Below are 14,161 nucleotides of genomic sequence, written 5' to 3'. Positions count from 1 at the left end.
AAAAATTTGTCATCATGCCAATTATCAGATTTATTTATGCTAGGAAATTCTTCGGTATTCTTAGCCGAGGTGTGTAAGTACATACCAGCGCTTACATATTGACATTATTGACAAACAACGGCTTTGTTTACAGGATCCTTATGCCTACGCAACGTTCACGTGATCGTCCCAGACGCCGCGGAGAGGGGCTCCAAAGTGCGGATGCAGTGTCTATACGACCTGGAGCAAGAAGTGCTGTACTCTGTGAAGTGGTACCGTGGGGACCGCGAGTTCTGTCGGTACCAGCCGCGCGATGTGCCGCCTTTGAAAGTTTTTAGAATTCCTGGGATCGAAGTTGAGGTCAGTTGGCTGGAGTAAAATGTATTTTCTAGTCTTAGCGAACGACTTGTATTTTAGTCAGTATAATGTTTATGATCTCATCATTATCTCATGTAAATAGGTTAAATTAAGTATAATGTGTCGCCTCTCTTCAATGAATGACTCCGAATCTTACTATAAGGCACTAGTGGTATCAATCGTTGGGCAGTTTACCATACCTATACTTAAGCCATGTATTCACTATAAACAATGTTTGGGATACACTGTTTCTGAAACACTATGCAGATGTTTATAGAAACAATGTTTCAGCTCAATGGCGAAAATCAATAGTGTTTTACCGAAACTATTTCTTCTGGTAACGAAGCACGTGGATTTCTGTCTCTGAAATCGAGTTTTTAAACAAAATGTTTACAGAGAATACGCGGCTTTACAGAATATTATTGAACAGACTAAGAAAAAGTTATTTTAATAATCAAAAAAAGATCAAATTTCATATATCAATAAACAAGACAAATCAAAAAAATATTTCATAAAATAATTTGATTAGTTCGATAAACAAGCGGTAACAATGTCTCTTTTTCTAACAATAATTGTATCAAAAGTTACGGGACACGAGATATGGGAGCATACTGAGGGAGCGAGTTGAATTGAGTTATCTTGCAATACTTATTCATATAACCCTTGTCACAGATTAGCCCTTATCAAAAATTACATTAGGTATCGTATAACTTTTTAAAGGAAAACCAAATATGGTAATAAACTCAATTAGTAGTATTTGCTTTCTTGTACAAAATATATATTTTTACACATTCTTAAGAGTTCTCGACAAGCTCGGCCGAATTACACCTTCCCATACAAACGTAGTTCCTCTCTCATTTTAAAACTACGTGTTGGATTGTAATGAAACTTTGCACATACAATAACATGAGGTATATCTAGGTCTGTTTAGTTTATATAGCTCCAGTTTATAAAACAAACGAAATAGAACAAAAACAAGTTTTGTATGAAAAACTTAAATTCGCTGTATTTTTTAAACTATGGTATCTGAAGCTACATAAACTAATTACAGACTAGGCTAGACTATAATGATATACTTTATCCTATTACAAGTACAAAGTTTCAGAGCAATCTATCTAGTCGTTTTAAAATGAGAGCGGAACTACGTTTGTATGAAGAACCGAGTTTGCCTGGGACCCTTAAGAAATGTACCTAGGTCTGGTAGAAAGGCGCACCCGTCGAGCTTCTATGGAAATTCGTGGATATTAGTGAATTTATTCACAAAAAAAACAATTTGAATTATTCCAAAAATAATGTATAGTTCGTTGTTTTTAGCATTAGAAAAAAGGTCTTGACCTGTCTTGAGAGACACTGCGCCTTCACGTCATGTGAATCAAAACCGCCATAAAATAAGCAATTTCGTCAGAAAAACAACAGCTTATGTCAATGTATTGATGAAAAAACCGGCCAAGTGCAAGTCCGACTCGCGCACGAAGGGTTCCGTAACTTCCGTACCATTACGCAAAAACGGTAAAAAAATCACGTTTGTTGTATGGGAGCCCCACTTAAATATTTATTTGATTCTGTTTTTAGTATTTGTTGTTGTAGCCGCAACAGAAATACATCATCTGTGAAAATTTCAACTGTCTAGCTATCACGGTTCATGAGATACAGCCTGGTGACAGACGGATAGACGGACGGACAGACAGACGGACAGCGAAGTCTTATTAATAGGGTCCCGTTTTTACCCTTTGGGTACGGAACCCTAAAAGAGACTACACTGTTCAAATATAACAAAGAAAATTAAAAAGTAAGAAAACCCGCGCAGCAAGTGTACTGAATTAGAAGGAGACTATCACCTAGTAAGTTAACACCAATGAAATATGGTTGCTATGTTTAGAAGCGTAACTTGAGACAGCTCTGCGGATTTTGATTTATGAACCGCATGTAATACATAGACTAATAGCTATCCGCTGACTGGATGACCAGGCAGTCTACTTTCAGAAACCACAGTTATTTATAATAAATAAACCTTTACAACTTTCCTTAGTTACGGCCAGTGCCGGCTTGAGTCCTTGATCAGGGTAGAGCGAAATCGGGTTTTGGCGCCCTTCGTTGAAGCTTTTTACCCAAAAGCAAAACGAATCGTATTTTGGGCCCGCGTCACACTAGCGTCTTTTAAAACTTTTTTTCTCATTTCCCATTTTGGCGCCCCCCTTGCCATCCGGCGCCTAGAGCGGCCGCTCCACTCGCTCTACCCTAGATCCGGCCCTGGTTACGGCTATTATTTCGCTAGAACAAAAACAGAATAGGAAAACATACACACTCACAACATTTGGAGTGTGTATGTTTATGAGTAAAAATATACTTAAGTCTCGCACTAGATAACTTAAATATTCAAAGAGATGATGATGTGACGTTTGTCTGTCTTGGAATTTAATATTTAACGGGAAATTATCCAAGCAAATTACAATATTTCCCATTATTTATTATAATTAAATAGTTCCAAAGAAACTAGACAATGCCTTTCTCGGTCGCGTTTTGAATAGGTAGTTAACAAGCTGACTTGCACATAAATAAGGGTGCAATGACATTGGATCGTTCACCTAATGCGGTCGCCGAATCAAAGTAAGGTTGCCGACTTAGAGGATATAACCAAACGGAGACGCCTTGTTTGTAATAATGTTTTGTACAAAACAGTCTGCTGATTTTTGCGGGCAAGTTAAATGTATACGATAAACATCAGTCCATACATTGTGTATGACCATTGGCCGCCTATTTTCGACAGAGGGGAACGCCTGTTAATGGCTACTCCGTTTGGTTATATCCTCTAAGGTTGCCTAGATATATATTTAGGAACCTACATTGTTTTCATGTGACGGACGACCCAGTATAATTGCATCATAAAAAAGGCCTGCGCAATTTTTACAAATTGATTGAAATAAAAGGGACATTTGCAAATACAGTCGATTACACCAGAAAATATTGAATGTTTGGTCATCGGGCGTTCCGAGTGTTATGTAACGGTCAATTGAGTGTACAGTCAGTTTACAATAAAGACCGAGTCCGCCGGGTTGTTCAAAAGACTTCACAGCGAGACGATATTGATTCCCGGACGTAAGGTTTTCATCTTAAGTACCTAGGTACTTAATTTGTTTGAAAGCCACTACACCCACGACACACTCTAAATCCAAAATGTCGCTTTTCTGGCCACTGTTAAGCCTGACAAGGTTTATTGAATTTAATATAATTTTAATACAGTTGCTCAAAAGTGCTACTTTACGTAGCTGTTTAGCGTGCGGAAAGTTGGTTTTCGCGAACTAGTGCTTTTTACTTTTTAAATTTTTTTAAATTTATAGTTGTTCTAATTCATGAATACCTACTTATTGATGAGTGTTAACATTAGCTTCCTTTAAATGTCGTAATCAACATAAAAAACCTACTGTTAATGTAAGAATACGAAAAATATACATATTTCATATTTTACAAGCTTTTTATTAACTTGTAATGTACCTATGTATGTAATATGTATGCAACATGTTTGTAAGGGTCAAATTTTGCAAGTTAAATTTGACCCACTTCCTGGTTTCCGATGAAGCTGAGAATTTGCTTACATATGTAAGTCGGGTGACAATGCAATATTATGGTACCATCGAGCTGATCTGATGATGGAGACAGGTGGTCATAGGAACTCTGTGATAAAACAACGCAACCAAATTGTGTTTGGGGTTTTTAGAATTGTCTCGATGAATATTAGTTGCCTGTGGAAAGAAAAGTACAGTCAGCGATAAAAGCTTGTACCAAAAATGAAATTTTTGCCAAAAACTTATTATTACCTATCTCTTCATCATTATAACACGTTTATTTTTTAATATTGAAAATTGAAAACCGTTCTTAATAAGTTGTCTGAATGGAACGGAACAGTTGCCGAAACGCCTGTCAAAGAAGAGGCGTTTTTCTTACTGCAAGCATGTTTTAAACTCAGAACAAGGACGTTCTTCTTCTTTTATTTAGTGGCGTTTTATTTAAGTTTCCAAAGGCAACATTCGATATTGTTTTTATAAATATACGCTACACAAATAATCATAAATAACGACACTTGGGTAATAATAGTAAAATGTTTATATTTACAATTGTTTCTGTCTAATAAAACATGCATTTGACAAAAAAAAAACTCATTGATGTAGGTTCAATAATAATAACAAAATCCATTCTACTCGAATAAAGCTAAAAAAAAAACACATCTTCATAATGTCAAAAATTTTCACAGCGAAAGTTCCTTACTTGCTGTTTTTCCTATTTTTTCGCAACTGTATTAAAAACCGTCGTTCGATACACGTGCGGAAATACTTTCCGCACTAGCATCGAAATGTACTATTTTCTTGCATCTTTGACAATCTTTTTGTCGTTTTTGTGGTAAAATCGTATAGTTGAGAAATATTTTGTATATAGTGGCACTTTTCTGTTCTAGGGCATATTTTTGCATACATTTTTTTAGCTTTAATAATGTTTTGGGAACATGAATATTTCCTCATAGGTGAAGTGAAAAGCGTCAACGTGACGTGGTAGCAATAGTACATTTCGATGCTAGTGCGAAAAGTATGTCATTACTTCACGAGTACCGAGATATAGACCACGAGCCGTAGGCGAGTGGCAAGACTCGGGACGAATGAAGAATGACACTTCCGCACGTGTATCGAACGACGTTTTTTAATACAGTTGCGAAAAAATAAGAAAAACAGCAAGTAAGGAATTCGAAACTTTCATATTATTAATTCTGTGACATCATTGACATTGACATTATGAAGAGGTGTTTTTTAGCTGGGTGTTATTATTATTGAACCCACTTCAATGAAAGTTTTTTTAAATGCATGTTCTATAAGACAGAAACAATTGTAAATATAAAACATTGTACTATTATTACCCAAATATCGTTAATTAAGATTATTTGTGTATCGTATATTTATAAAAGCAATATCGAATGTTGCCTTTGGAAACTTAAAACAGAAAGAAAAAACGCCTCTTCTTTGACAGGCGTTCCGTTCCATTCAGACAACTTATTAAGAACGGTTTTTCAATATTCAATATTAAAAAAATAGACGTGTTATACTGATGAAGAGGTAAGTAATAAAATATGAAATATGTACATTTTTCGTATTCTTATATTACAAGAAGGTTTTTGTTGATTACGACGTTTAAAGGAAACTAATATTAACACTCATAAATAAGTGAATTGGAACAAGTATAAATTTAAAAAAATTGGAAAGTAAAAAGCACTAGTTCGCGAAAACCAACTTTCCGCACGCTAAACAGCTACGTAAAGTAGCACTTTTTGAGCAACTGTATTAAAAAAATATGTTCACATCTACGTGTTGGCTTCGGCTCCGCGCACGCCTCCTAAAGGTCCGTAACACCATTGTTCCGTTCCGTGATAGCAAAGACATACAATAATAATAATTAATGTGATACCCCCATCCCCCATGATGAGAATCTAGTGAAAGCCGTGAAGGACAAATCCAGTAAGTACCTAGACTTGGCTCACGAGATAACCGCCATGACTGTGGGATGTTGATTCGACGAGCATTGTACCGATAGCTGTTTCAGAGAACGGTCTAAGAGTCTCGATCAGCATCTTGAGAGACTATCTCTAGGTGGTTGGATCAAGGGTTAGATGTAGAAGGCGGTGATTTTGGACACGGCGTGGATATTCCGGCGGTTCCTCTTTCTGCGGCCCTGACCACCGGCAGTTTGGGCCTTGCAACGCTGCTAGCGGCACCCTAAGTTAGGTTTTTTTATAAAATAAAATAGAATAGGATGTCATAATTTACTACTTTTATTCCTCTATTAATAATGATTTCATGTCAAAAGAGCAATAGGTACCTACAGGATAAAAATGTCAACGTATTTTAATTTATAATTCCGACTTATGTACGCAGGATGGAACTATCAGGTCTGTCGGCGATAACCTTCAGTAGTATCCTGTTGTCGCTGCGTCGAATGCGGTTAAAATAACGTACACAAATTAACGCACTTTCAAAACATAGGTACTTTGAAAATATTTGGAGATTCATTGAATATATATAATATATATGTATCAAAACCATTTTTCTGGCCACTTACTTGAAATTGCAAACTGATCACATTTTTCGATCAAATCGACTACGGACCTTTGATTGCACGCACATGACTTTATATTTACAAGTCGCGTAGATTCATTCCGCGCGAGTTGCTGCAAGAGGTGCACGTGTATTATGTCTATAGTATTTTGTAATGTACCTACGTTTTTGTACTCCGGCACTCTTATTTGTGGATTAAATGACTGCCAGTGAGATCAAAATCAACTTCATAAGAACTGCGGCGCGCGGCCCCCCCCTGCAGTGTTCTTAGGAATATTCATACAATATTATGCAACCGTTGTTTTTTAACTTCGGCTTGTAACTTGAATTTTAAGAACCCTTATTATGTACTGTTGCACAAAATACTATTTTGGTCAAATCAGCTAATATGATCGCTCGCCGCTTGTCGCTGCCGCTGCAGCCACCGGGCGATGTTATGGCCGAGCCATTATGTCGGAAATAAAGAATAGCGTTCGTTCGTGGTTAATAGCCCTTGTAAATCAGACTGTTAATGACTTTTTAAGTCCTGCGAGAATCACGCATTGAATGAAATATAACCTTTGAAAACAACTGGCTATCTGAAGTACAAATGTGACTTTATCTATACCCGGAAGGTCCTGTTTGAAGTATCGAGATTGAACCCAAAAGTAGGTATCGCTTATATACCTACGATGTTAACTGGGCCAATATTTATATATTATATTGTGACAACCACTTATAATTTAATTTTGATTTAAAATTTATTTTGTTACTTGTAGCGCTCTTAAATATACCAAATGTGAAATAATCTAATAATCTAATTATGTATTGACCTATAACTGTGTGTTATGAATAATAAATTTCATTTCATTTCATATCATTTCTTACATATTTTAACCGACTTCAAAAAAAGGAGGAGATTTTTCAATTGGTCGGAATGTTTTATTTATGCATTAGTTATATAGGTAGAACCAAACAAAGATTATGAGTAAGAAAATGAAACGTTATGACGAAATTACCTAGCACTTACGCCGCCGCTAAGACGTTCCTGTACCTACCTGTTCCACATCCGCATCCGCATTAAGCTCCGCATCGATTTTATGCGGATGCGAATAGTTTGTTATATGTGTATTAAATTATTAATATTGACTGTTTATTTTGACGTGTAGGCACTGAAACTATTGTCAAGAAACAAAATGAGTAATAAAATGTTTGTTTCTAAAGAAACAGACCAATTCGAGTTTTAGTTATTCGACCCGTTTCCGATATGATACTGAAAGTGACAATGTCACTTTTGACACTGACAGATCAGTATCATATCGGAAGCAGATCGAATAACTAAAACTCGAATTGGCCTGTAAGTCAAATAAGTTTTGCAAAACTTTTTTTAGTCATTTCCATATTGCAAGCCTAGTCCACATTTAAGGACTTTCCTTTGTTTAAGTAAATTGAATCATTCAATAAAAACTTGATATATTAATCGCTGAGTGTAGGCCAAGACAAGTACCTATGATTTACCGTGCAGTACATTTTGGCTAGCTAATATTACTTGATGTTAACAGGGTTAGGTTAATTAGTAATATCCCTTTATCATGATAATATTGTTTTTCGGTTCACGGAATAAATAATATACTCGCTTATGGTCAGAAAATGCACAAACAATACTTTGCTTGTAGGGATCCATTTAAGAAATTTGTGATTCATAATTCTTTATAAATTATTTTAATTATTAAAGTCCTCTATAATATTGTTATATAAATTTTGGTGTAACATAAAATAATAGTATAATATAAGGCATTTACTTTTTGTCTACACCACCACCATATTAATCTAAAAAAAAAGCCTATTAATTCTCTACATATTTTTTTTTAAATATGTTTATAAAAGTAAAAAAAAAAGTTTCCACCCCTCTACGGGTGAAGGCCTCCTCCAGATTCAGCCAGTTTTTCCTGTCCTTGGCCTTCTGTGACCAGTCTTGACCGGCTGTATGCTTGATTTCGTCGAGCCATTTTTCTTTAGGTTTCCCTGTTTCTTGTCCCCGAAGGGCCCCGCCATAGGGTGGTTATTTTTGCCCATCTGTCCCTATGCATACGTGCTGTATGGCCACACCATTTCCATTTTAATTTTTGCGCAAATAATAATGCGTCGATTACACCAGTTATTTGCCGTATGTCTTCTTTTTATGGATTAATTTTATATTAAGTATGGATCTTTGGCGCGTTGGCAGCGTTGTATTTTATTCCGCGCTTGTTGATTGTATATCCATGTCTGGCACGCATATGTCAGGCTAGGCAGGAGACAGGTATCGAGTACTCTTTTTTTCAGCTTCATTGGCAGACTTGATTTTAAAATTTCTTTGTATTTCCAAAATTTAGACCATGTAATGGCGATACGTCTTGATATTTCGTCTATATTTCTGTTTTTGTTGAAGGATATTAGTTTACCTAAATATACGTATTCTTTCACATATTCCAGTGGGCTAGAGTTTACGTTTATTTCTATGGAATCTAAAATCTATTACGTATTAATACTTACGATATTAATGCACCGTCACGTCTATATTTCACATCATTAAAAAGTTTTTATAAATTCACCACATTTCACGCGGCTAGCCTCCGTGAACATAAATTTTTAACTCCCTTTTACGCGGATGTCGTTTTCGACCCTTAAATTTTATCACACTGCCGCCACACAGCTTAATTACTACCAACCGGTAGCGCAGGAACCTACAGACCACAAATTATTATGGAGGTTATGTTACAAACTTTGATGGTTTATACTTCATTACTTAGGTTAGGTAGGTAAGTATTGGTTCTGTTTGTTGAATCATTTTGGTTTATATATGTCGGCGGCAGATCGTAAAACCGGGCATATCGAGATATTCCTAGGCATATCATGAAACACCGCCATTTCACGATCTGACTAGCGACTACCGGCCATATCGTTCAAACATCAACGTTTGACGATTTGCCCGGCGACGTTTAGGCATATCAAATAAGTAGGGTGTGATATTCCTAGGCAGATCATGAAACGCCGGCATTTCGTGATCTGACTAGCGACAACTAGCCATATCGTGCAATCTTCAAGGGTTTCAAGTGGAAAGATAAATATCATTTTAAATTAGAATTATATTGTATTAAGCGACTATATTTTACGGTTTTACAACAGAACAAAATGGAAAAACAGCTAAATCACATATGATGCCGTAGATAAACTAACAGTTTAACTCGATCAGCTGATGGTTTTCCGCCATTTTGCCGCAAACCAAATCGCGAAATCGCCGTGAAGGGGTGATATTCCTAGGCAGATCATGAAACGCCGGCATTTCATGATCTGCCTAGCGACCACTAGCCATATCGTGCAAACTTCAAGTTGAGATATTCCTAGGCATATCATGAAACGCCGCCATTTCATGATCTGACTAAGATTAACCCAGGCATATCACGATATGCCTTACAAAAGATGCGGCAGATCGATAGGAGCAATGTATTCGTCGAAATTCCTAGCTTCATACCGGGCGCATCGTAAAATAATTGCATTTTTTACCAATGGTGGCGCTGCATTCTATGTGGCGCTGCGTCCGCCAGTGTTGCCAGATCGTACCCATTAGTGCAGAGCAAATTTAAAAAATGTAGCCGCGAAGGAATATCGTAGGTACGTATCTTTTCTGAAAATTGTGTATTGGTAAAGCGCCCTCCAGACTATTACAGTACGAACAGTAATAATAACACGTATTTTCTGAAAGTTTGGAGTAACTATCTGTCATGGTTCCAAATACACAGCCCTTTAAAGATTAAACAAAAAATGTCGTCAGCGCCGGACCGAAACCCCAGTAGTGAGGCCTCATTTGGGCACAAAACGTATCTGAAGGGCTTTAATTAGATTTTATATTATATGTATTAATTAATTAATTTATTCAATATTTTAGCCATTTATGAAGTCATTAGGACATTTAATATATGTGCTTACAGTAAAACTTTTTTTAGTGTAAAAATGCGTCTATTATAAGAATATGAGCATTCGAACGAATATGTAATTAATCAATCGTTTCATTAACGAAGGCCAAACAATCTAAAATGATAGTATTTACGATAGGTATTACTTAAAATTCATAACATCAAAAGCGTTTGAGAGGCACGCTTTTGGTTCACAGATCAGCACAAATCTGACCTCCGCATGAGGCCGAGGGCCGTGTACGTCCGACAGGCAAGTATCTCCTCAATTGCCAAGGCCGAGCTGCAAGAGTGTAATGCTTAAACACAGAACGATAGTACAAGTGACTAAATGCAGAGGCCGTAGGACGATTTCCACGTAGGTCCAAAGGCCTAAAGCTTCCGAGAGAAGGGCGCTTCTACGCGTACAAGTGCCTAAATGCGATGACTGGAGACCCATAGCGTCCGACAGGTGCGCGTTTCCGCGTAAGTTAAAAGTTATCAAAGCACTCTTACTAGTGGGTCGGGCATAAGCTCCAAATTCCTGAAAAGTAACCAAGTATCTTGATTGTGAAGGCCGAAGGCCGAGCTCCGTTTAGGGCTGATAGGTGAGCGCAACTAAGCGAGGCCGAAGGTCGAGCTGCGGGAAGTTAGTCCTTCAGTTTTCGCATTTAGACACTTGTATTTTATGCTTAACCACAAAAGGCGCATCTCTCTTGGATGCATTATAGGCCTTCAGAGGTTGGCCCTATGCGGAATTCGGCCTTCGGCTTTCTACTTTGCTTATCTACTTGTGGAATTTGCAGTAAGCGTACCTTCAATGTGCCTAAATTGTTCTGCGTTACAGCATTTATTACCTCCTTGGTTGGAAGCCTTCGGTCTCGCTTGATGATTTAAAGTGTTTAATCACTAACTTGTCACAACTTGACCATCGCGCGTATGGGCGCTTCTCTCTAGAACGCTACGGGCCTTCTGCCTACGCAGAAATCGCCCATGGGCCTTCGCAATTAAGATATTTGTGGGAATTGTAGGAAGCACCTTTGCATTTAGTTCAGACACTTGTACTAGTTTTCTGTGTTTGAGCACTAATCTCGAAGCTCGTAAGCGCCTTCGTTCTTAAGTGTAAGCGCGCCTCTCCCAGTCTCTTCGGGACTCCGGCCCTACGCGGAACTCGGTCTTCGCAATAGCTCTCCACACCACGATTTAAGGGAACCCTTGGGACTGTAATTTTTATGACACTTTGTATACTGGTTCTAAATACCCTAATGAATATGCACATTTCTGCTCTGCCCAATGGCTAGGGACACTGTATAAGTTCCATGTCCGTCTTTGGGTCACAGATTTAGATTTGGTGTGACTATCAAATTTCAACCTAATTAATTCAGTAGTTTTGGAGCAAATAGGCTGTGACAGACGCACCAGTGATCCTATAAAGGTTGTGTTTTTTCATAAATTAGTCATTGTTCAAAATAATATCATACTCACTCTTACGTCCGTAACATTTAGAATTATTTTTGTTTTATAGGTCAATTGCGTAGCATAATTATGGCTCATAGTTCTCTTAATAGACGCATTTTTACACCAAAAAGTCCTAGTATGCGTACATAGATTAATATCCCAAAAGCGTATTTAATGATTAAAATATTGAATGAATTATTAAATAGATATATATATAAAAAATAAAGACTAATTAAAGCCCTTCTAGTCCATTTTGTGTTGTAACAATGCCTTACTACTGGGATTTCGTATTTCTGTGCGACGCAGACGACGACTTTTTCTATCTTTAAAGGGCTGTATATTTTGAACCATTTCAGGTAGGTACTCCATACTTTTAGAAAATACGTGTTATTATTACCTACTGTTATTTCCTGCAACAATTATTATAAAAAAATGTATTGAAAAAATATGGGTCTCCATACAAGGAACTCATTAGTACGGTGTAGTGTAATAGTTCTGACTTATTTCGGGGGTCTATTATAAACCGTCAATATACCGTTGAATGACGTTTGAACCTTTTTTGTCTCTTTCATTTTGCTAATGACGTGAAAGGGACAGAGGGAATAGAATTCAAGTATTTCGAACTTGTATTAGGCCCCACTCGTCGAAGTGACATTCGAATTAAAGGTCACTTGAATGTCATTTTGTCTCACTCAGTGAACAAAATGCGATTTTGCTCACTCTTTTTGAGCAGCAAAGAACCCTGTTCGTGCTGCTGAGATGAAAGATTATTTACGTATCTGATACCTAGTTTAATACGATAGGTACAACAACAATTGGGAGCCAGTAAGTTATTGCATTACTTACTGTTTTCAAATTACTTTTGACCCAAACATATTTACGTTTTTTACTCGGGTTTGATTATTTAACGCTACATAAATAATTTAAAGGACCCTTGTAAATCTCGTAATACATGCAAAGTTTCTTATTTCAAACAACGGATTAACATAGGTACCGAGGCCATTGTTCGCAGTATGGAAATGAGAGAGGCCGTTATATAATTAACCTCTGGTTATTTAACGCAGAATGTGGCTTTGTCTCTATGCGTGCTACTCGTACTATGAGATAGATATATATGACCTACCTAGATGTATGAACTTCAAAGCTTAATTAGTATGCTATCGATGTATGAAATAAGCATTTGGACTCATTAACCATACTACTGCCTTTTTTTTGTTTTCGGAGTGGGAAATGCATTTACGCACCGTCCCATCGGCCGCGGGAAGGCCATTGATGGGGGAGTGTGTGGGACTCGCCGCTCCTGTCCCCTCTCAGCTGGAGAGGGGAGGGAGAACTTGGCCCTACCCACTCTGGCGTTTCACCCTCTTTGCCGTTTGCGAGAGCGCTATGGGATCGAGTACATTCACTCCACCACTGGCAACCATACTAGTGCCCAGGGGCGTAGCTAGAGGATATGGCGCCCGGGGCAGTCACCAAATTTGCGCCCCCTGACGACTGACAAAAGTTTCCCTGCTGCTGCCTTGCCCCCCCCCCCCCAGCCCCCCCTAGTTACGCCACTGCTAGTGCCTACTACATTTTAGTAGTAAAGGATGACAATAACTAGTTCGTACGATGGAATCGTATTCAATTAAATGATCACATTAAAACCGAAAAAATCTTTATTTTACAATAGTAAACTTCTAATGACTCATAAGAAATCAAGACAACATTTTGGATTCTATAAGCTTTCAGAATAATCCTTCAGGTATAAACCTTCAGGAACGCGGCGTATTAGGCACCAGGTTGGCTAGCGTCCGATCTCTAGCACGGTCCGATCAAGAATGCCGGCGGCGGAGCCTAACTGCTCCCGCCTGAAAGTCAATGTTGGCGAACCTACTTGACCAGTTTACAAACTTAACGACAATACTGCCACCTCGTACCGAACTTCACCCAAGCTAAACCACTTGATGTTCCAAAGCCTTCTACAACAATACTCCAATAGATGGCGTCACTCTCAACACAATTTAATGAATTAGTTACAACTAAGGAGTCACGCTCCGCATATATACATAATTATTTAGAGAGCTTATTGAAATTGCTCCTTACAACATACTATTGTCTGACCAGCAGCCTTAGCCATACGAGCATGCTTAGCTCATTGAAAGCATTCCAAAGAAAGAGTGGTGCACAGGCACCCTTATTTAATCACAGGATTAAATAAGGGTAGTAACTATTTATTAATCTGTGATAAGGGTCGGCCGGTTTTTCCTGACGCCTCATCTTAAAAATACTTAATGCAAATCGCACCCAAACAGTTGATTTCACATACACATAATTATGGGATAAGTATGTATGAGCAAACAACTGTTAAGGCACAAGGCA

The 14,161-nt window shown here is 37.7% G+C and overlaps 1 protein-coding gene across 2 annotated transcripts in view; it reads left to right on the top strand.

Annotated features, from left to right (window-relative positions):
- LOC134744118 (uncharacterized) overlaps positions 1-14,161 on the top strand; it is a 113,700-nt gene that overhangs the window by 60,237 nt on the left and 39,302 nt on the right. For both annotated transcript variants that reach the window (XM_063677823.1, XM_063677815.1), the window contains exon 2: positions 134-339. In XM_063677823.1, coding sequence (XP_063533893.1) covers positions 134-339 — 206 coding nt within the window. The remainder of the gene's footprint in view (positions 1-133; positions 340-14,161) is intronic.

The sequence above is a fragment of the Cydia strobilella genome, chromosome 1, assembly GCF_947568885.1.
Source record: "Cydia strobilella chromosome 1, ilCydStro3.1, whole genome shotgun sequence".
In the NCBI taxonomy this organism is placed as follows: domain Eukaryota; kingdom Metazoa; phylum Arthropoda; class Insecta; order Lepidoptera; family Tortricidae; genus Cydia; species Cydia strobilella.
The sequence above is the reverse complement of the archived record's forward strand: the minus strand, read 5'-3'. Positions and strand labels throughout refer to the sequence as shown.